General features: G+C 50.3%; 1 protein-coding gene across 2 annotated transcripts; it reads right to left on the reverse strand.

Annotated features, from left to right (window-relative positions):
* Positions 1–264: 264 nt before the first annotated feature.
* On the reverse strand, positions 265–24,489 carry LOC138662737 (magnesium transporter NIPA2-like). Of its 2 annotated transcripts, none has more exons than XM_069748628.1 (7): positions 24,380–24,489; positions 17,754–17,882; positions 14,342–14,398; positions 3,609–3,699; positions 2,130–2,290; positions 1,394–1,658; positions 265–1,305 (listed from the first exon to the last, which is right to left on the reverse strand). In XM_069748628.1, the coding sequence occupies exons 1-7, from the start codon at positions 24,381–24,383 to the stop codon at positions 1,056–1,058; spliced, it is 957 nt and encodes a 318-aa protein (XP_069604729.1). In that variant the 5' UTR covers positions 24,384–24,489; the 3' UTR covers positions 265–1,055. The 2 variants fall into 2 exon arrangements, with proteins under 2 accessions (XP_069604729.1, XP_069604731.1); XM_069748630.1 differs by having other exon boundaries at positions 24,335–24,479.
* Positions 24,490–24,582: the final 93 nt, after the last annotated feature.

Raw genomic sequence — 24,582 nt, forward strand, 5'->3', positions numbered from 1 at the left:
GACAACCCATCGTCACCCCCTGCCAGCGTATGATAAATGCTGCGGTCAGAGACCGACAGTGGAGGGAATAGCTCCGACCAACACGGCTGTTGGAGGCACATGATGGCAGATGAAACCACTTACCTACCGCTAGTATATTAGGTGTCTGACCTAATAAAGAATATACTCGTACTGATCATGAGCCTTGCACATTTCTACATGTGTTCATATGAGAATAAGCCGGATACAAACCGCCATAGACTAGTGAATAATAACCATTGTAGATCAGTAATGCCCATGTAATGTCTCAGGCGTAGATTAATAGCAGTCACCATAACAGCTGTCTGGCACTTCTAACTGTGAGGTTTGCCCTCATATAGTGTCTCTCATGATACGCCTCTCCTCCCCTCCCCTCCAGTGACTGGATAATTTACCATTTCTTGGTTCACATTATATTTGGCCTAAACGGGCGACTGTGGCTTCAGCGCCTCCGATCTGATCTTCCATCGAGCACATCTGGGACATAATCGGAAGAGGCAGCTGCCAGCAGCGGATCTTGAGGATTTGCCCAAGTGCGTTCCTCAGACGACCATTAATAACCTCACTGGTAGCAGCTGAGGCTGTAAGTGCCGGGATTTCTGCACGTGAATCATACTCCTGAATAAATCTAGATGTTTAGAAAATGTTGTTTCAATTATTTCCAGAACAATAACGCGTCTATCCATCCTGTGGTTTCTATAAGGTCATAACTTTTCTAATGGTAACATCACTTATCAATGATCTCTATACAAAGACTTAGTATGAAAAAATAATTTCTCTGCTACCAGGTCCTCTCCGCAGGGCATACTCGGGACGTCGTTACGTCACAAGGTGCTAGTCCAAATCCAGAAGCTAAGGCTGAGATTACTGATTATTCAGTCCCTTGGCCTGGTCCAGACCCGGGAGATCCGTGCAATAACCCGATGTTGTGCATTAAAATCCGCACCTAAATAATCTCGGCACTGGCCCTAGCACGCAGAGAAGACATCCCCTGCACCACCACCGCTCCTCCAGGGCTTACAAGATTGCTGACATGTTCATTCTCGCTTCTGCGCAGACCGTAAATAATTCGGCAATGTTGATAAATGCATGGGGAAATCTCTATAAGCATGAAGCATGCACACACCAAGGATGATGGTGACAAAGCCACTGACGGTTCCCAGCACATTTCCAAAATTAAGATGTCGCCATTCTTCGAACAGGATGGCTGAACAGATCAGCACGGACGAGGTGAACAAGACATAATATATCGGGGTTACGAGAGAAGCCGTAAACACATCCAGGGCTCTGTAGGAAGAAAAAAAAAAAAGGAGCTGTGAGGGAAAAGGAACCATCAACATTTATAAGAATCCAGATCATAATGATGTGTAGTTACCTGTTCAGGAAATGGATCTGCACGGATATGCAGATGACCAAGCAGAGCAGGAGTAACCAGGTAAGGGGGTCTTTAAAGACTGCGCTGCCTAGAAATAAGCCCTTTACGGCAACGCCAAGGCCCTTAACAGAGGCCACCGTGAGCGAGCCCACCAGAGAGCAGATCATCATGTAGACGAGCACATTGGTGTGACCCCACCGTGGAGCGGCCAGGAGGGCCAATGCCAGAGAAAGCAGAGCCGCACACGATGCGTAAGCCACGAAGCCTACAGTGAAGAGACACAGCGTTACATTAAAGGTTATTACACATTGAGAAGTCAATTAAGGACACAAACTCGTCAATGGCTTTTATTTTCTTCAATCTCGATTCTGCAAGTTGTGAAAAAAAAAAATATATATATAGTGATGACTTTTGGAGATTTTACACCATTCCGACAACTTTTTGGAAAGTGAAAAGGGAATGGCCAACCAATTAATCATAATTTAAGCCAAAAAAATGGGTGCAAATGAAGACAAAGCCGTATTACAGGCCTGGTACTGCAGAACAGATATAGGAGCTGCTCTGCATTGCCCGGTAGCGGCACTACACATTTAATAAAGCTACTGTGCTTACATCTGATAAGTAGGGGTGCCGGACCCCCACAGATCTCACAGTGTTGATTTATCCTGTGCATAGACCATCGATGTGTTCTGGCCAGACCACCCCTTTAAGCCATGGATATGCCCCACTAACATACCTGGCTTCTTGAGTATTTGCTCCATTTCACCTAATGTGGAAATCTCTTCTTCTTGAGGCGCATGAAGAACCATAATAGTAGAGCCGAAGATACTTAAAGCGCAGCCGATTTTGGCTGGGAAGGTGAGTCTTTCATTCAGGAAATGAGATGATAAAATGGCACTAAAAGAAAATATACAGAGCATTGGCGGCAAGTGAATGTGGAGGTGACACTGCACTACAGCTGAAGAACAACGGCTGCTATCCTCAGTCGGTACCGGAAAGCCTGTGATAGACCTAATTCTTAGATTTTTGTTTCCAGCAGGGTCAGATAGTGACTTTAGCTATGACACCAGGGCAGGAGAGCCTGGACCACAAGGCCCCTCTCTGCGCCACCAGTCGTGCTGGACCGATGCCTGCCCTACCCAGCTGCCCAATATACACTACTTACAAAAATTTTGGGATATTTGGCTTTCAGGATGATCCTAAAAGCCAAAAAATGATGATCCTAAAAAAAAAGGATGATCCTAAAAGCCTTGCGCAGGCGTGTACTATGGAGGACAGAGAATGAACTTCAATCCAATATTGCAGCCAGCGGGTAAGGAAAGGGTGAATCAAACACCCGAAAACCCCGCCTCTATGGCTGAAAATTGTTCCCTCCAAATTCAGGTGACAGAGTCCCTTTAAGCCTGCAGAATACACAGTACTCCAGTATTGCAAGGCATCATAAAACTGGTGATCTCCTAGGTAGGTCAGTAAGCCCCTACTGTAATGAAAACATAACTAGATCCTCAGGGTGGCGTTTTGTACCATGGGAGAAGAGGAGGGCGACGGGAGAAGAGGAGGGCGACGAGAGAAGAGCGACGGGAGAAGAGGAGGGCGACGGAAGAAGAGGGCGACGGGAGAAGAGCGACGGGAGAAGAGGAGGGCGACGAGAGAAGAGCGACGGGAGAAGAGGAGGGCGACGAGAGAAGAGCGACGGGAGAAGAGGAGGGCGACGAGAGAAGAGCGACGGGAGAAGAGGAGGGCGACGAGAGAAGGGAGACGGGAGAAGGGCGACAGGACAAGAGGAGGGCGACGGGAGAAGAGGAGGGCGACGGGAGAAGAGGAGGGCGACGGGAGAAGAGGAGGGCGACGGGAGAAGAGGAGGGCGACGAAGAGCGACGGGAGAAGAGGAGGGCGACGAAGAGCGACGGGAGAAGAGGAGGGCGACGAAGAGCGACGGGAGAAGAGGAGGGCGACGAAGAGCGACGGGAGAAGAGGAGGGCGACGAAGAGCGACGGGAGAAGAGGAGGGCGACGAAGAGCGACGGGAGAAGAGCGACAGGAGAAGGTAGGTACACCACTAAAACCTGTCACAATTGCCGCCGTCTTGAGCCACTCTGTACAGCTAACGCGCACATCCACTGTATTTGTACAACTGTTGTACCAAGATGGAGAAAAATGGAACATTCTCTAGTAACAGCGTTCACACTGGCCTACTAACTACCGTGTCCACCTACCTCACCAGCACACTCAGGCCTCCAAGGGGAGTCACCAATGTTGCAGGAGCAAAGATGTATGCTGCAAAGTTGGCAGTTTCACCAAGTCCCACTGGGAAAAAAAACATGTAATGGACAACAATAAAAATAACAGAAAAAAAACAAACATCTTTTTACATAAATAACCGCACTGATCCCCAGCCTGTACCGGGCCATCAGGCTACGTCCACACGTAGCAGAAGTTAGCCAGAAAGACACTTTGCAAACTGGTCGCAGATGTGACCCCATACATCGCAAGGCGTGAAGTCTGCAGCAGAAATTTACATTCACTATGTAGCTTAAAGAGGCTTAGAATAATAATAATTTCCATAATTGGATGTGATAAATAAAATGTTCCTAGTGATGAAAATGAACTTTTGTTTGTGGGAAAACCTCTTTAATTTCGGTGCTGATTTTTTCTTTATTTGTTATATTCTCATCCACTATGAAGTGTGACAAATCCTGATGGAATATCGCAGCTTACCCACCATTTGTGAACATTCAACATACACTAAAAAAATTCATAAGCCAATAACGTCACAACCAATAATGGATATGTAAAAGGAGTGTGTCCATCGTGCACATTTACTGCATGATCACAGGACAGTGTACGCCATGAACGTATGTTAGATGCGGATCCAGGATGGACCCATCTGCAGGATGGGACCACGTCCTGTACTGATGTCAGAATAGATGCGTTTCCCCCCTGGACGGCCCTGCATGTGTTATACTGTTCTGGGGAATCCTGGGAATATACCTGTCAGAAGAGGACTTCACCTTCTTGTCTGGGGCTTCCAGTAACCTTGCTACCTGCAGCTTCCAGGACCCCTGTAAAACTTTCAGTTTGCTTCTACATGTTCTGCTGCGGCTTCCAGGACATTTTCTGGAAGCTGCAAGCAGAGAGGAGACATCCAGGAAGCCGCAGGGGGAAACGCAGAGGTAAAGACTCAAAGGGGTCCTGGAAGCCACAAACAAGCAGGTGAATACCTGAAGGTTACCGGCAACTGCAGACAAGCAGGTGAAGTCCTGAAGACCACTGACAGCGCAGCAGGGATACTGGAAGCCGCAGACAAGTAACTCAGGGATTGCTAACTACAGGAAACCAGGAGATAACCTGGAGCCGGAGGAAAGGAACTGTGCACAGACAAGCTAGAAAAGTTACTAGAAAGTCTTAATACAATAGTAAGACCCGGGTGTGAGTCCTGGGAGGCCGCATATAGGACCCACACCTATAGGAGCAAGCCGAGCTGTATGCAAAGTCTGACGAGGAGCACAAGGAGATCTAGCAGACCGGGGCAGGTGTGTAACACCAATGCAGCTCAGCAGGACATATGGCATGACATCGGCTGGTGAAGCACTAATAGTACAAGCAATGGTATAGAAGGGGTCTTACAATTTCAGGAAAGTGGACCCAAAATGATCTAAAACACCTAAAATAACACACCCTACCTCACCCCCTACCTGGGTCCAGCAGCGGCTCCTCTCCTCGAGTCTCTGTACTTTTACTGCAGCAGTGATGTAACATCAACAGCATTCATTACCACTGCAGTCAGTCAGTCACTGGCTACAGCGGTGATGCATGATCTCGACAGGACGTCACCGCTACAGTAAAAACAGCGAGACCGGTGCAGGAGCGGGGGCCTATTTTAGAGCATTTGGGGTCCATTTTTCTGAATGTGGAAAATAGAATTAGTTCTTACCGGTAATTCGGTTTCTAGGAACCTTCCACGACAGCAGTATCGGAGGATGTCTCCCCGCCCTAATAGGGGACAGGAAACAAAGAGGTTAAATACCCCTCCCCTTCCTGCAACCACCAGTGTTTTTTCTGGACACAGTAGCATGTATAGTTACCACTTAAGTGCAGGAATCATCAAATAAATCAGATAGGTAGGGAAATTAGGCTGTCGTGGAAGGTTCCTAGAAACCGAATTACCGGTAAGAACTAATTCTATTTTCTCCTGTCACCTTCCACGACAGCAGTATCGGAGTGATACCAACCGCTAATTTCTTTAGGGAGGGACAACCGCTTGCAGAACGCGTCTGCCAAACGATAGGTCCCTGTTGAAGTTGAGCCTATAGTGCCTGGTGAATGTGTGGACTGACGACCAGGTGGCGGCTCTGCATATCTGCTCTGATGATGCGCTTCCCCTCTCTGCCCAGTAAGTCGAGACTGAGCGGGTGGAGTGGGCTTTCAGTGAAGCTGGAGGTGTAAGCTTCTGAGAGGAGTATGCCAGGCTAATGGCTTGCTTAATCCAATTAGCAATCGTGCTTTTGGCAGCTTTCTTGCCCTTATTTCGTCCTGACCACTGGATGAACAGGTTTTGATCCAACCTCCAACCTTCCGTCTGTTGGAGGTAGAACAGGACCACCCTGCAGACGTCCAGGGTGTGAAAGGCCTCCTCTTTTGGATTAGAGGGATTTGGACAGAAATAGGGTAATATGATGTCCTGATTTCTGTGAAAGTCTGAAACTACCTTAGGTGTAAAGGAAGGGTCTAATTTGAGGATTATACTATCCGTGGTTATGGGCAGGAATGGTTCCTGGATTGATAAGGCCTGTAACTCCCCTATACGCCTGGCAGTAGTGATGGCTACCAGGAAAACGGTTTTCAGGGTCAGGATCTTTAAGCTGGAGGCTGAAAGGGGTTCAAAGGGGTCCCCGGTCAGACCTTTTAACCCCAGGTTCAAGTCCCAAGGAGGGGTGTGGACATGGAGTCTCGGAGGGATTCTAGTTGCCGATGTTATGAATCGTTTGACCCATCGGTGGTTTGCTAGATACTGGTCAAAGAAAGACCCAAGAGCTGACACCTGAACCTTTAGGGTACTAGGTGAAAGCCCCAGTTCTAAGCCCTTCTGGAGAAATTGAAGGATCTGTACAATATTTGGGTTGAAAGGATCCGGTCTGTTTGGGGAACACCATGATGAGAACTTTTTCCATATTTTGCCATAAATGGCGTTAGTTATTGGCTTCCTACTCTTCTGTAGGGTTTCGATTACTTCCTGCGAGAGTCCTCTGGCTTTCAGGATCTCGGCTTCAGTAACCAGGCTGTCAGTTTTAGTTTGTGTAGGTACGGATGGGTCAGGGAACCCTGTTGAAGAAGGTCGCGTCTCTGGGGGGAAGCAGAATCGGGCCTTCTAGACACATGCTTGTCAATGCGCTGAACCAGCTTCTTCATGGCCACAATGGGGCTACCAGAATCGTAACTTTATCCATCCGGATCTTCTGTAACGTTCTGGGTAGCAATGATATTGGCGGAAAGGCATATGCCAGGGTAAACTCCCAGGGGTGGGAGAAAGCGTCCAGTCCCTGTGCCTCGTTTGAGGGGGTCAGGGAGAAGAAGGTGTTTGATTTTGTATTCCGATTGTTGGCGAACAGGTCCACATCTGGAGTTCCCCACCTCTGGACTAAGGTTAGGAATACATCCTGGTTTAGAGACCACTCCCCTGGATGGAAGTCCCTCCTGCTGAGATAATCCGCCTGGGAATTATCCAATCCCTTTATATGTACTGCAGAGATTGACAGAAGGTGATTTTCCGCCCAGGAAAAAAATCCTTCCAGCAGTTAACTTCAGGCTCGAGTGTCCCGTGCCCCCTTGGTGCCGGAGATAAGCCACAGTGGTCATATTGTCTGACATCACTCGTACATGGTGACCCTGTACGATGACAGATGTGGCTCTTAGCGCCTCTTCCACTGCTTTCAGTTCCCTCAGATTTGAGGAACTGTGTCTTACATCTGGGGGCCACAACCCCTGAAAGTGGGAGCCTTCTATCACGGCGCCCCAACCTCACTGCCTTGCGTCTGTTGTGAGTACTCTGAGAGGAGTCTGATCCCAGCTGACTCCCCGATGTAGATTTTGGTAGTTCAGCCACCATGACAGGGAGGATCTCACACGAGAGGGAAGGGGAATCTTCCTGGTTAAGGCCATCTGGCGACATCTTGAGTACGTCAGGATGTGCGATTGGAGTATTCTCGTATGGGCTTGGGCCCAGGAGACTGCCTGGATGCATGATGTTAATGAACCCAGGATGGACAGAGTCTCTTAGAGTCGGGATTTTTTGATTTCTGAACCTGGAGATCCTGTGGACAAGATCGGTCTGACGGTCCTTGGGTAGAAAGGACATTCTCTTCTCCGAGTCTAGAAGGATTCCTAGGAATTTCTTCCGTGGAGAAGGCTGGAGGTCTGATTTTGCCAGATTCGGGATCCACCCGAGCGATCCTAGGATGTCGAGGACCCTTGTCACATCCTGATTGAAGCGGATGGGGCGATAATAAAGTCGTCCACGTATGGAATGACACAGACCCCCTGCTGATGAATAAAGATTACCACTTCTGACATGATCTTGGTGAAGACTCGTGGAGCAGACGAGACTCCGAACGGAAGAACACTGAATTGGTAATGGCTGATCCGCTTGTTTTGGGAAATCGCGAACCCGAGGAACCTCCTGTGGTCTGGATGTATCGGCACATGGTAGTATGCGTCCCTCAGGTTCAACGTCGCCATTACCCAGTCCTGACCGATCAGCGGGATTGCTGATCTGATCGATTCCATTTTGAATCTTCGGTATTTTTTTACCCGATTTAGAGGTTTCAGGTTTATGATGATACGGTGTTTCCCGGAGGGTTTTTTCACCAAAAAGAGGTGGGAATAGTGATCTTCTCCTATTTCCCGATGTGGTACATGGGAAATCACCTCCGCTTGAAGCAGGTTTAAGATATCCGGCATCAGAGATTCCCGAAGTCCTGGGGATTGTAGAGAAGTGATAGACGGTGAGCAGGAGGACTCTCGAACTCCAATCTCAGGCCTTCCCGTATGGTACGCAGGACCCACTGATTTGTGGTGATCATCTGCCATTGGGAGAGGAATCCCGAGAGTCGACCTCCGACCGGAGAGCAGTCATTGCTTCTCAGAGGTCTGTTGAGGCTGGGGGACCAGGATATTCCTGGCTTTCCCTCCCTTGGGGGTAACTCCACCGTCCCGATTTGCCCTTACCCCTGTAATTTTGCTGGGGGGTTTGGTCACAGGGGGGGGAACGAAAAAAACGCTTTCTAGGGTTCTTTTGTTCCGGAAGGACTTTCTTCTTATCTGAAGCTTTGTCCAAGATTTCGTCCAGAACTGGCCCAAATACATAATGACCCTGGAAAGGAATACTACAAAGCTTAGACTTTGACTTTGAGGTAATATCGCCTCCCCAGGATTTAAGCCACAAAGCCCTTCTAGCTGAATTAGTGAGAACCGCTGATTTAGCGGCAACTCGTACTGATTCTGCGGAGGCGTCCGCGAGGAATCCAGTTGCCTTCTGGAGTAGAGGGAGAGAATTAAGAAGCTCTTCTCTAGGTGTACCTTGTACAAGGTGATTCTCCACGGTACGCAGCCTGAGAAACAAGGATCTGGCTACACATGTTGAGGCCACGTTAGATCTCAGTAAATTAGTTGAAGTGTCCCAAGATTTCCTCAAGCTCTCAGTCTTGCAATCCACGGGATCTTTCAGCTGGGAGGAATCTTCAAAGGGTAGGGCCGTTTTTTTGGTTACCCTTGACACTTCAACATCAACCTTGGGCATTTCAAATAGAGAACAGTCTCCCTCAAGGGGAAAACTGTTCTTAAACTCTTATGGGACGTTTAACCCTTTTTCCGGAAGGCCCCACTCATGGAGGATAAGGCTTTTAATATTTTCGTGTATGGGGAATCCCTTCACAGACTTAGGTTTTAAACCCCCAAACATGTCATCCTGTACAGAATGGCCCTCCACCTCCTCTTCTAACCCCATGGTGCCCCTCACCATGGACACTTAATTCCTCCAAATCCTTGGAGGAAAAAAGATATTTTTTATTGTCTGATTTGGGAGCAGAAGTAGAGGTAGAACTCTCATTCTCCCAAATGTCTTCTGAATCTGAGGTATGTAATTCTCCTGAGTCAGAGACTACCAGGGCCGTCTTCCTTTTCTTAGGAGGGGGAGGCTGCGGTGTCGGAGGCTGGGAAAAGGCCGCCATGGAGGACTGAACCTCCTGCCTGATGAGAGTTCTGATGCTGTCCATGAGTGAGGGCTGTTCAGAACATCGTCTGTGCATGGTTGGCAGAGCTTTTTATATGCGGAGGGAAGCTTGGACGCACATGCAGCACACTTGCGGCTGGGCACCTTATCCTTCTTAGGGGCACAGACCTTGTCTCCCTAAAAAGAGAGAGAGAAAGTCAGACTAAGTCGCTTAAATTTTAAATGGACAGCAAGGGACATCATCCCACTACTTACAGCAGGGGGGTGAGCGCTGGGCTCGGCAGAAGCAGAGTGAAGGGGTTTGTCGTTGTCCATATGGTCAGAGGTCCTGACTACAGAGGGTCACAGACAGGAGGTCTTACCTGGAGGCTTCCCTAGCCAGGAATAAATAGTATACCGAGGCTCCCAGCGAGATTGGTGGTGCTCCTCCTCCTCGTTAGGGTCCGTTTGGGGGGGGTGGGGGGGTCTGAGACGCCCATCCATGCTGCCGCTGGATGTCCTGGGCCGGCACGCTAATCGGCGTGCGCGGGAGCTGCAGTGTATGGCGCTGGGGAGAAACCGGAAGTTCGGGTGCGCGTCACTTCCGGTGCGCGCGTGCCAGCACCAGCGTGGAGGAAGGAGGATGCCAGGGAGCTGCAGGAGGACCCCGGAGCACCGCACCGCCCTGCTTTGCCTCCCGAAAGAGGCGCGGGTAGGGCAGGTGAAGGTCCCAAGTCGCGTGATGGTCACGGAGATGGGAGCAGTCTGAAGGAGGAGAGCGGAGCCCCCGACCCCGACTGCCCAGCTAGAAAGGTAACAGTGCTCCCTATCGCCGGCCACGGCAGCACTATCAGAGAACCTCTTCATGCCCCATAGGGGACAGGAAAAACACTGGTGGTTGCAGGAAGGGGAGGGGTATTTAACCTCTTTGTTTCCTGTCCCCTATTAGGGCGGGGAGACATCCTCCGATACTGCTGTCGTGGAAGGTGACTGGAGAAAAGCCCTTTAATACCACATGGTTATAGCAACACAGGCCAAGCACAAAACATTATAAAAGTGCAATAAGACAGCAAAGACACGGGGCGATGCACGTGTAACTAGCTGTGAAGAGCAAAGCAGACCCAAAAAAGCTGTGGTGTAAGAGTCATTAGCGGTCACCAGCCGCAGAAAGCTATCCAGCAGTGGCAGACAGCCGGCCGCAGAAAGCTATCCAGCAGTGGCAGACAGCCGGCCGCAGAAAGCTATCCAGCAGTGGCAGACAGCCGGCCGCAGAAAGCTATCCAGCAGTGGCAGACAGCCGGCCGCAGAAAGCTATCCAGCAGTGGCAGACAGCCGGCCGCAGAAAGCTATCCAGCAGTGGCAGACAGCCAACCGCAGAAAGCTATCCAGCAGTAGCAGACAGCCGACCGCAGTGTCAAAGCTATCCAGCAGTGGCAGACAGCCGACCGCAGAGTGTCAAAGCTATCCAGCAGTGTAAGACAGCCGACCGCAGAGTGTCAAAGCTATCCAGCAGTGTAAGACAGCCGACCGCAGAGTGTCAAAGCTATCCAGCAGTGTAAGACAGCCGACCGCAGAGTGTCAAAGCTATCCAGCAGTAGCAGACAGCCAACCACAGAGTGTCAAAGCTATCCAGCAGTGGCAGACAGCTGACCGCAGAAAGCTATCCAGCAGTGGCAGACAGCCGACCGCAGAAAGCTGTCCAGCAGTAGCAGACAGCCGACCGCAGAGTGTCAAAGCTATCCAGCAGTGGCAGACAGCCGACCACAGAGTGTCAAAGCTATCCAGCAGTGGCAGACAGCCGGCTGCAGAGTGTCAAAGCTATCCAGCAGTGGCAGACAGCCGACCGCAGAAAGCTATCCAGCAGTGGCAGACAGCCAACCGCAGAAAGCTATCCAGCAGTGGCAGACAGCCAACCGCAGAAAGCTATCCAGCAGTAGCAGACAGCTGACCACAGAGTGCCAAAGCTATCCAGCAGTGGCAGACAGCCGACCGCAGAAAGCTATCCAGCAATGGCAGACAGCCAACCGCAGAAAGATATCCAGCAGTGGCAGACAGCCAACCGCAGAAAGCTATCCAGCAGTAGCAGACAGCCGACCACAGAGTGCCAAAGCTATCCAGCAGTGGCAGACAGCCGACCGCAGAAAGCTATCCAGCAGTGGCAGACAGCCAACCGCAGAAAGCTATCCAGCAGTAGCAGACAGCCGACCACAGAGTGCCAAAGCTATCCAGCAGTGGCAGACAGCCGACCGCAGAAAGCTATCCAGCAGCGGCAGACAGCCAACCGCAGAAAGCTATCCAGCAGTGGCAGACAGCCAACCGCAGAAAGCTATCCAGCAGTAGCAGACAGCCGACCACAGAGTGCCAAAGCTATCCAGCAGTGGCAGACAGCCGGCTGCAGAGTGTCAAAGCTATCCAGCAGTGGCAGACAGCCGACCGCAGAAAGCTATCCAGCAGTGGCAGACAGCCAACCGCAGAAAGCTATCCAGCAGTGGCAGACAGCCAACCGCAGAAAGCTATCCAGCAGTAGCAGACAGCCGACCACAGAGTGCCAAAGCTATCCAGCAGTGGCAGACAGCCGACCGCAGAAAGCTATCCAGCAGTGGCAGACAGCCAACCGCAGAAAGCTATCCAGCAGTAGCAGACAGCCGACCACAGAGTGCCAAAGCTATCCAGCAGTGGCAGACAGCCGACCGCAGAAAGCTATCCAGCAGTGGCAGACAGCCAACCGCAGAAAGCTATCCAGCAGTGGCAGACAGCCAACCGCAGAAAGCTATCCAGCAGTAGCAGACAGCCGACCACAGAGTGCCAAAGCTATCCAGCAGTGGCAGACAGCCGGCTGCAGAGTGTCAAAGCTATCCAGCAGTGGCAGACAGCCGACCGCAGAAAGCTATCCAGCAGTGGCAGACAGCCAACCGCAGAAAGCTATCCAGCAGTGGCAGACAGCCAACCGCAGAAAGCTATCCAGCAGTAGCAGACAGCCGACCACAGAGTGCCAAAGCTATCCAGCAGTGGCAGACAGCCGACCGCAGAAAGCTATCCAGCAGTGGCAGACAGCCAACCGCAGAAAGCTATCCAGCAGTGGCAGAGAGCCAACCGCAGAAAGCTATCCAGCAGTAGCAGACAGCCGACCACAGAGTGCCAAAGCTATCCAGCAGTGGCAGACAGCCGACCGCAGAAAGCTATCCAGCAGTGGCAGACAGCCAACCGCAGAAAGCTATCCAGCAGTAGCAGACAGCCGACCACAGAGTGCCAAAGCTATCCAGCAGTGGCAGACAGCCGGCTGCAGAGTGTCAAAGCTATCCAGCAGTGGCAGACAGCGACCGCAGAAAGCTATCCAGCAGTGGCAGACAGCCAACCGCAGAAAGCTATCCAGCAGTGGCAGACAGCCAACCGCAGAAAGCTATCCAGCAGTAGCAGACAGCCGACCACAGAGTGCCAAAGCTATCCAGCAGTGGCAGACAGCCAACCGCAGAAAGCTATCCAGCAGTGGCAGACAGCCAACCGCAGAAAGCTATCCAGCAGTGGCAGACAGCCAACCGCAGAAAGCTATCCAGCAGTAGCAGACAGCCGACCGCAGTGTCAAAGCTATCCAGCAGTGGCAGACAGCCGACCGCAGAGTGTCAAAGCTATCCAGCAGTGGCAGAGTGTCAAAGCTATCCAGCAGTGGCAGACAGCCAGCTGCAGAGCGTCAGAGCTATCCAGCAGTGGCAGACAGCCAGCCGCAGAAAGCTATCCAGCAGTGGCAGACAGACAAAAACTAAGTCAGAATGCTAATTTTCCCACTGCAATACTCAGAACTCCATTCACCCTCTTTTCCTTTCCTCAGTGCAATGTTGATCAATCAGAGATAAGTCACAAACGCCGTCTGTCACACAATGAAGGTGGATCCCACTAGGAGGCGATTCCTCAGCGCTTACTGCAATATCAGTGACTCAGACACAACCCCCAATTTGTAAAACAGAAGCCCAAAAGTTAAGGTACCGTCACACTAAACGATATCGCTAGCGATCCGTGACGTTGCAGCGTCCTGGCTAGCGATATCGTTCAGTTTGACACGCAGCAGCGATCACAATCCTGCTGTGATGTCGTTGGACGCCGCAGAAAGTCCAGCACTTTCTTTCGTCGCTGGACTTCCTGCTGACATCGCTGAATCGGCGTGTGTGACACCGATTCAGCAATGTCTTCGCTGGTAACCAGGGTAAACATCGGGTTACTAAGCGCAGGGCTGCGCTAGTAACCCGATGTTTACCCTGGTTACCAGCGTAAAAGTAAAAAAAAAACAAACGCTTCATACTTACCTTCCGCTGTCTGTCCCTCGGCGCTCTGCTTCTCTGCCCTGTGTTAAGCACAGCGGCCGGAAAGCAGAGCGGTGACGTCACCGCTCTGCTTTCCGGCCGCTGTGCTCACAGTCAGTGCAGGAAAGCACAGCGCCGGGGACAGACAGCAGAAGGTAAGTATGAAGCGTTTTTTTTTTTTTTTTTTTTACTTTTATGCTGGTAATCAGGGTAAACATCGGGTTACTAAGCGCGGCCCTGCGCTTAGTAACTCGATGTTTACCCTGGTTACCGGGGACCTCGGGATCGTTGGTCACTGGAGAACTGTCTGTGTGACAGCTCTCCAGCGACCAAACAGCGACGCTGCAGCGATCCGGATCGTTGTCGGTATCGCTGCAGCGTCGCTTAGTGTGACGGTACCTTTACAGCATCTATCTTTTTAGTAGACTGGTGACCATACTATACTCACTGGACAGGAGTCCTGCCCACCAGAGCCACTCCTTCAGGTACGCGTGTCCTCCTTGACCTGCATGACGAAGGGATATATAGTTAAGTTTGAAAACTGTAAAAGTGTCGGCCGAAGCCAGAGAATAAAAGTATTTAAAATACACTAAACACCCAAAGTTAATAGGACCCCCTAATCCGGCACAGTGGTCCCGCTGCAGCCCGGTGTCGCTGCGGACTCGTCACTGTCTCCCTGCACAATCACTTTGGCCCCGAATCGTCATTTGCAGAGGGAGGGTGCAAGTCACTTTCTTTTTTTGGTCTGGTGGTAGTCACTGCCGTTTTTTCCACCCAATTCAAAATGTCGCACGCGGCTCATGAATTTAGCACAAAAACTTATGTCTTAAATTGTCTGTGACTTCCCAGCGTAAAATGTCACAAAAATGGTGCACTGTATAAACAGCATGGGGGACTCGAGTGGGAGTTGCACCAAATTCTGCAACTTTTCAAAAAGTCACAAAAAGAAGCGGCCAAAAACCACTGGAATTCCTAAACTCTGGCCATAAAGTGGCAAACAATAAGTAATATATTCTTTATTGGAAGAAAACGTTTCCTTCTGAGTTATTTTGTATTTTTTCCGGTACTATAACCATAACGTGCACAGGCCTTTCAGGAACTACTGGTGCTCAAAGATGGAGCCGTCAGGCGATCATTATCATCTCTGATCACCGCTGTGACATTGTGGCATTCGTCCGCCTGTAGTTATCCTGCGGGCACATACATGGCACTGTGCGACAAGTACACCCCTCAGATGTCATACATGTCAGTAGATATCAGGTTGTAATGTTGTATGAATGAAAGAATTTACTACAAAACATCTGTAAGGCTACTTTCACACATCAGGCACAATCCGGCGATTGTTGGAAAAATGGATCCGGCGCATATTGTGAAAAACTGATGCGACAGATCCGTTTTTTCAACGGATCCGGCTAGCATATCTAAATTATTGGATAAAAAAAAAAAAATTTGGAGGATGCTTAGTTTAAAAAAAGTGGAATCCAGCGCCAGAATACGTCATTTTCCAGACCTGGCACCTTCTGGCTCCCATAGGCTTCCATTCTAGCAAACAGCCGGAAGTGCCGGATCTGGAGCTTTCGGCTTTTTCGCCTGAGAAAAAAAACGTTGTTATGGACGTTTTTTTCCGGAAACGGCAGATTTGCCGGATTCGGCGAAAACCGGATGAAACGCAAGGTCATCCGGCACTAATACAAGTCTATGAGAAAAAAACGGATCCAGCGGCAACATTAGCCGGATCCGTTTTTTTGAAAATTAACCGCATTGAGCCCAACGGCGAAAACCTGATGTGTGAAAGTAGCCCAAGTCTTAAAAGTATGATTTAATAATAAAATAAGTATTTATAATATACAGTACTGATCATAAGTTTGGACACCCCTGTTCATGGAATGGTTTCCTTGTTCTTATTGGAATGTGCACATTGTAGATCAGATTGAAGGCAGCAAAACCAAAAGGGGAACATATATGAAAACAAGATGAGTTTTTTCCGCGAAAAAAACACATCGCGGTAAAAAACGCAGCATGTTCATTAATTTTTCAGGGTTTTTTGCGGATTTCCCACTATATAATGCATTGGGAAATGTCCGGAAAAATCCATACAAAAGAAAAAACGCACCAACGCGCAAAAAACGCATGCAAATTTTTGGCAGATTTTTTGCAGAAAATTTCAGGTTTTTCTCAGGAATTTTCTGCAACAAATCCTGAACGTGTGCACATAGCCTTAGACCTGAAGATTAGTTAGTCCAAAAAAATTCTAGAACCTTTTATGATGCAGTCATGAAAATCATTAAATAGCATGATGAAACTGGCTCTCATGAGAACCCGCCGCACAGTAAAGAAAGACAAAGAATTACCTCTGCTGCAGAGGATAAGTTCATCAGAGATGCATCAGAAACAGCAAATCGACAACATTTAAAATAACATCCTCCATAAATGATGCACAGACATCAAGTAGCATACATATCTCAACATTAAATGTCCAGATAAGACTGAGAAGCAGGCCTTTATCGTCAAATTGCTGCAAAGAAGCCACTACTGAGGACCTCAGACAAGAAGAGGCTTGTTTCGACCAAGCAACACAAGGACTGGACATTAGATCAATGGTAATTTGTACCATGGTCTGAGGAGTCAGATTTTAGATTTTTTTTCACCATCTGTGATGTCTTTGTGAAACACAGAAAAAGTGAGGATATGCTTTCTATAAGAGTGCCGCCCATGGTGAACGGAGGGAAAGTGTGATGGTGTGGAGGTGCTTTGCTGGTGATAGTGTTGGTGATTTATTGCAGATTCCAGGCACACTTACCAAGCATGGCTACCAGAGCATTCTGCAACGACATGTCATCCTATCTGACTAGCATTTAGTGGGACCATCATTTGTGATGCAACAGCGCAGAGACCCAAAACACCTTCAGGCTATGTAAGGGCAATGTGACCAAGGAGATGGATGGAGACTGTGTCAGATGACATTACCTTTACGTTCAATGGACTTCAACCCAATTCAGATGGTTTGGGAAGAGTTGGACCGAAGAGTGAATACAAAATCAGCCAACAAGTACCCAACACCTCTAGGAAGCCAATCCAGGTGACACCTGATGAAGCTACTAGAGGGAATGCCAAGGGGGTGTAAAACGGTCATTCCTCTGAGGAATGTAAAGTTTAACACTTACTCTGGTTTGTTTCACCCGTGGTTCTTTACTCCTTATTTCCATACGTGTTCCTTCGTGGTTCGCCTGCCTTGAGTCTGAATCTACAATGTGCACATTCCAATAAGGAAAAGGAAAACCATTGCATGAACAAGTGTGTACAAACTTTGGACCGGTTCTATGTATGTGCACAAAATGCCTTAGGAGCAAATCAAAAAATCTTTAAATAAGTAAATGTCATTGGAAAAAATTGAAAATCTCCAGACACATTTTGAAATCACTTTAATGGGGTTTCCCTACAACAGACATTCATCACCCACCTACAGTATGGGTGATGTATGTCCGTCCATAACGGGGGCCACCACTTATCACTACAATGAGAATCTACAGCCCTGGTTTTTTTTTTTTATTATAAGTACACTGCCAGGATTCTCCCTTACAAACTTGCAGTCACATGCCAACTAGACGTGCCCAGCCTCACTTAATTCACTCGTATTGAACGAGACCGCACACGACTAGTCGGCATGTGACCAGAAGTATGCAAATTGCACACGTGTGGTCACATGTCTGCCAGGTCCTGTATACGCACAGGAGAATCTTGATAGCGTTGGGGGTGCAAAATCCAGCAATCATGGAGTGAATGCAGACTTACATCTCAGACCTTTAAATAACGGATTGGTTTCCTCTCTGTGAGCCATGAGGACAATGTAGCGCTCTTACCTGCCCTAAGCTGACCATATCCACACTGCTTTAGTAATGCCTTTTTCTTAAGAATGAAACTTCCTCCAATAAAGACACTGGAAGAAAGGGCTAGAGCCAGCCCGATATAAAACCTGTAATGATTTTCTTCTGGAAAGACACAAGATAATACACGTTATTTTTTTTTCAAAATCAATCAATAATGTGTATTCGCACGGCTGTAACAGTGTGGCACAAAGGCAGGACATTAACATACCACAAAAAAATAAAATAGTAGTAAAGTGCAGGCGCTTTGTCAGTATTCTGAATAGAAACAATTTCCATCTATTAAAAACACAACAAAAAAGCGCATGTGCGACACTATTTTTGTGGTTTGGTAATGTCGTGGCATTCTGTTGCACTATTACTGCCATGACTGAATGAAACCCAAGAAAACTAAACCTTCCAATTTACGTTTGAAGGAAGTTTAGGTGAAATAAATCTGAAAAAAAAATCGTCACCAGGCTGGCACAGTCTGAACACAAGAGTACAGGCATGTGCCCCATACTGATTGCAAGATTAGGTGCTAAAAGAATGAAAAATACAATTATTGGCAGTAAAAAGTGTTGCACTAAAGTTAAGAGAACAAAATGAAGTTTTGTTCAAAAATTTAACATAATGGAGCACAGCATTTAAAGAGATTGTCACACAGGAGGACAATCAATTGTATTTTTAAGAAATTTACCGATCGTTGTCTGCTAAATCTGTGCCAATCATTCCGGTAGAAAGCTTTCCCCTCCCCAGTCAGTGACATAATGAATGGACCGATTGGTATATTAGCTAAGCTAGTCCCCTTGCAACTCTGAGGTGCGCCTAAATTATTCGACTATTTCATGCCAGTTTCTCCTAGCTGCGGTGAAATGGATGGAACTGGGGTGAGATAAAATTTATGAAGAGCAGGAACGTATGGAGGGCTACATGGGGCCGATATAGTATAATTGGCCCCACCTGGTCCTCCATACAGATTAATAGGCACCACACAGTCCTCCATACAGTATAAGGGTATGTGTCCACGTTCAGGATTGCATCAGGATTTGGTCAGGATTTTACGCAGGTAAAATCTGCACCTGAGGTCACTGGCAGGTCACCTGCGTTGTTCATGCGTTGTTTGAGCATTGTAAGGACATGCTGCGTTCTGAAAAGACGCGCCGCATGTCTGTTTCCGCGGGTCTGCCGCATGCGTCTTTTAATGCATAGTGGAGACAGGATTTCCTGAAATCCCCTCCACTATGCTGTAACATCTGGACACTGCGTGTTTGATGCTGCGGCTCTACGCAGCGTCAAACACGCAGAGTTTCCTGAACGTGGAAACATACCCTAATGGGCCCCACTCAGTCCTCCATACAATATAGCGGGCCCCACACAGTCCTCCATACAGTATAACGAGCCCCACACAGTCCTTCATACAGTATAACGGGCCCCACACAGTCATTCATACAGTATAACGGGCCCCACATAGTCCTTCATACAGTATAATAGGCCCCGCATTGCCTTCTATACAGTATAAGGTGCCCTGCATTGCCTTCCTTACAGCATAATGGGCCCAACATAGTCCTCCATATAGTATAATGGGTCCCAACGCCAGGTGGAAGGCGCAGGAGACACGGCAGGCGGAAGGCGCAGGAGACACGGCAGGCGGAAGGCGCAGGAGACACGGCAGGCGGAAGGCGCAGGAGACACGGCAGGCGGAAGGCGCAGGAGACACGGCAGGCGGAAGGCGCAGGAGACACGGCAGGCGGAAGGCGCAGGAGACACGGCAGGCGGATTGCGCAGGAGAGACGGCAGGCGGATTGCGCAGGAGAGACGGCAGGCGGATTGCGCAGGAGAGACGGCAGGCGGATTGCGCAGGAGAGACGGCAGGCGGATTGCGCAGGAGAGACGGCAGGCGGATTGCGCAGGAGAGACGGCAGGCGGATTGCGCAGGAGAGACGGCAGGCGGATTGCGCAGGAGAGACGGCAGGCGGATTGCGCAGGAGAGACGGCAGGCGGATTGCGCAGGAGAGACGGCAGGCGGATTGCGCAGGAGAGACGGCAGGCGGATTGCCCAGGAGAGACGGCAGGCGGATTGCCCAGGAGAGACGGCAGGCGGATTGCCCAGGAGAGACGGCAGGCGGATTGCACAGGAGAGACGGCAGGCGGATTGCACAGGAGAGACGGCAGGCGGATTGCACAGGAGAGACGGCAGGCGGATTGCACAGGAGAGACGGCAGGCGGATTGCACAGGAGAGACGGCAGGCGGATTGCACAGGAGAGACGGCAGGCGGATTGCACAGGAGAGACGGCAGGCGGATTGCACAGGAGAGACGGCAGGCGGATTGCACAGGAGACGGCAGATGGAAGGCAGTGGGGATGGTGTTCTTTGCAAAATGCAAATAAATGTATATAATTTATACAATGTGATGTTCTAGATTTTATTTTTGATATTCTATCTCTCAATGTTAAAATTAATCTACTCTTAAAATTATAGACTGTTCATGTCTTTGTCAGTGAGCAAACGTACAAAATCAGCAAGGGATCAAATACTTATTTCCCCCACTGTATTTAGACTTGTACAAGATTGATCTTCCTACAGAGCGTTCATCCATTAAGTCGCCAAGGCTCGAGCTGAATACCGTTACATAATAAATACTCGCCCCCCTGACTGTGGCGCCGTAGGTCATGGCCTAGGTTGGTATTATGGGAACTCCGCCCCTGGGTATATAGGTGTACATCATAATTCTTACATCTCAGCATACGGATATTTATCCCATTCTATGGCAGACAGATGGTTTTCTGTGGTTTTCATGCTTCTGACATTGTGATCAGGCTATAAATACAATAAATATTTTATATCTAATTGAATTTTTTTTTTTTTTTTCTTTTTTTAATTACCCCAGTATGTGTGTAGCCCCCTCACTTTTCATGGCTGTGCATCTTCTGCTTTTGCCTTGTTTATATCATAGTAAGTAATGCGGTGACAATGACCCGGAGGGTCCGGCGACCGCGACAAGTCACCAGACGTCCAACCACGCTGGACTTTTTACCCCTTACTTGTCACTGTCTCCTCAGGGTCACATCGTATTGTGTTCAGGTGTTACCTGAGCATGCTCGGGTGCTGAGGGTCGTCGGTGTGCTCAAGTAATATGTCCGAGTCCCCAAGAGTGGCATGTCTCGCTGCTGTCCGTTAGGTGATCCCTGCATGTCTCACTGCTGTCTGTTAGGTAATCCCTACATGTCTCGCTGCTGTCTGTTAGGTGATCCCTACATGTCTCGCTGCTGTCTGTTAGGTAATCCCTACATGTCTCGCTGCTGTCTGTTAGGTAATCCCTACATGTCTCGCTGCTGTCTGTTAGGTAATCCCTACATGTCTCGCTGCTGTCTGTTAGGTAATCCCTGCATGTCTCGCTGCTGTCTGTTAGGTAATCCCTGCATGTCTCGCTGCTCTCTGTTAGGTAATCCCTGCATGTCTCGCTGCTCTCTGTTAGGTAATCCCTGCATGTCTCGCCGCTCTCTGTTAGGGCAGTGAGAATCTGGACTTGCTTGCCTGAGGAGGTGGTGATGGCGAACTCAGTCGAGGGGTTCAAGAGAGGCCTGGATGTCTTTCTGGAGCAGAACAATATTGTATCATACAATTAGGTTCTGTAGAAGGACGTAGATCTGGGGATTTATTATGATGCAATATAGGCTGAACTGGATGGACAAATGTCTTTTTTCGGCCTTACTAACTATGTTACTATGTAATCCCTGCATGTGTTGTCGCTGTCAATCAGCCGCGAGACATGCAGCCGCAGTGACTCGGACATAGTATTAGAGCGCCGCAGACCCTCGGATAGCCCCCAAGCATGCTCAGATCACACCTGATAACACCGTGTCCGCTCGCTCATCACTGGAGTTGACATGTAGCCGCACCTTGTGCACTTGTTTTGCGGCCCTTGCCACCCGAAAATGGATGAACGTGACTATCCTCTGCAGGAATGACAGCAGGCTGCACACGACATGGCGCCGCAGGCAGGGCAGCAGGCTGCACACTACATGGAGCCGCAGGCAGGACAGCAGGCTGCACGCTACATGGTGCTGCAGAATAGGACAGCAGGCTGCACGCTACATGGTGCCGCAGGATAGGACAGCAGGCTGCACACTACATGGTGCCGGAGGATAGGACAGCAGGCTGCACACTACATGGAGCCGGAGGATAGGACAGCAGGCTGCACACTACATGGAGCCGGAGGATAGGACAGCAGGCTGCACACTACATGGAGCCGGAGGATAGGACAGCAGGCTGCACACTACATGGAGCCGGAGGATAGGACAGCAGGCTGCACACTACATGGAGCCGCAGGATAGGACAGCAGGCTGCACACTACATGGAGCCGGAGGATAGGACAGCAGGCTGCACACTACATGGAGCCGGAGGATAGGACAGCAGGCTGCACACTACATGGAGCCGGAGGATAGGACAGCAGGCTGCACACTACATGGTGCCGGAGGATAGGACAGCAGGCTGCACACTACATGGAGCCGGAGGATAGGACAGCAGGCTGCACACTACATGGAGCCGGAGGATAGGACAGCAGGCTGCACACTACATGGAGCCGGAGGATAGGACAGCAGGCTGCACACTACATGGAGCCGGAGGATAGGACAGCAGGCTGCACACTACATGGAGCCGGAGGATAGGACAGCAGGCTGCACACTACATGGTGCCGGAGGATAGGACAGCAGGCTGCACAGTACATGGAGCCGCAGGATAGGACAGCAGGCTGCACACTACATGGAGCCGCAGGATAGGACAGCAGGCTGCACACTACATGGAGCCGGAGGATAGGACAGCAGGCTGCACACTACATGGAGCCGCAGGATAGGACAGCAGGCTGCACACTACATGGTGCCGGAGGATAGGACAGCAGGCTGCACACTACATGGAGCCGGAGGATAGGACAGCAGGCTGCACACTACATGGAGCCGCAGGATAGGACAGCAGGCTGCACACTACATGGTGCCGGAGGATAGGACAGCAGGCTGCACACTACATGGAGCCGGAGGATAGGACAGCAGGCTGCACACTACATGGAGCCGCAGGATAGGACAGCAGGCTGCACACTACATGGAGCCGGAGGATAGGACAGCAGGCTGCACACTACATGGAGCCGGAGGATAGGACAGCAGGCTGCACACTACATGGAGCCGCAGGATAGGACAGCAGGCTGCACACTACATGGTGCCGGAGGATAGGACAGCAGGCTGCACACTACATGGAGCCGCAGGATAGGACAGCAGGCTGCACGCTACATGGTGCCGGAGGATAGGACAGCAGGCTGCACACTACATGGTGCCGGAGGATAGGACAGCAGGCTGCACACTACATGGAGCCGCAGGATAGGACAGCAGGCTGCACACTACATGGTGCCGGAGGATAGGACAGCAGGCTGCACACTACATGGTGCCGGAGGATAGGACAGCAGGCTGCACACTACATGGTGCCGGAGGATAGGACAGCAGGCTGCACACTACATGGAGCCGCAGGATAGGACAGCAGGCTGCACACTACATGGTGCCGGAGGATAGGACAGCAGGCTGCACACTACATGGTGCCGGAGGATAGGACAGCAGGCTGCACACTACATGGAGCCGCAGGATAGGACAGCAGGCTGCACACTACATGGAGCCGGAGGATAGGACAGCAGGCTGCACACTACATGGTGCCGGAGGATAGGACAGCAGGCTGCACACTACATGGAGCCGCAGGATAGGACAGCAGGCTGCACACTACATGGAGCCGGAGGATAGGACAGCAGGCTGCACACTACATGGTGCCGGAGGATAGGACAGCAGGCTGCACACTACATGGAGCCGCAGGATAGGACAGCAGGCTGCACACTACATGGAGCCGGAGGATAGGACAGCAGGCTGCACGCTACATGGTGCCGGAGGATAGGACAGCAGGCTGCACACTACATGGTGCCGGAGGATAGGACAGCAGGCTGCACACTACATGGAGCCGCAGGATAGGACAGCAGGCTGCACACTACATGGTGCCGGAGGATAGGACAGCAGGCTGCACACTACATGGTGCCGGAGGATAGGACAGCAGGCTGCACACTACATGGTGCCGGAGGATAGGACAGCAGGCTGCACACTACATGGAGCCGCAGGATAGGACAGCAGGCTGCACACTACATGGTGCCGGAGGATAGGACAGCAGGCTGCACACTACATGGTGCCGGAGGATAGGACAGCAGGCTGCACACTACATGGAGCCGCAGGATAGGACAGCAGGCTGCACACTACATGGAGCCGGAGGATAGGACAGCAGGCTGCACACTACATGGTGCCGGAGGATAGGACAGCAGGCTGCACACTACATGGAGCCGCAGGATAGGACAGCAGGCTGCACACTACATGGAGCCGGAGGATAGGACAGCAGGCTGCACACTACATGGTGCCGGAGGATAGGACAGCAGGCTGCACACTACATGGAGCCGCAGGATAGGACAGCAGGCTGCACACTACATGGTGCCGGAGGATAGGACAGCAGGCTGCACACTACATGGAGCCGCAGGATATTGCACTAGTCACATTCTCACCCCGTTCTCCAACCATTAGGGACCTGTGTGAGGTGACGGCCCTACCCATGATCCTTCCTGTCACCCATTCACCCGTCTCCGGGAAGGGCCGCAGCTCCTCTGCTCGGAGACCAATAGTCGCTTCCTGGTTGGCGCAGCCGCAGTCTCACATCCTCATGTTACACGCGGTACTGAACCAATCACCTCCGATATAGAGCCAGCCCTGCGTGTTGTGGCCTCCTGATATTGCTCTTGTACAATAAAGTTTA

This window comes from Ranitomeya imitator, chromosome 2 (genome assembly GCF_032444005.1).
Source record: "Ranitomeya imitator isolate aRanImi1 chromosome 2, aRanImi1.pri, whole genome shotgun sequence".
NCBI classification, from domain to species: Eukaryota; Metazoa; Chordata; class Amphibia; order Anura; family Dendrobatidae; genus Ranitomeya; species Ranitomeya imitator.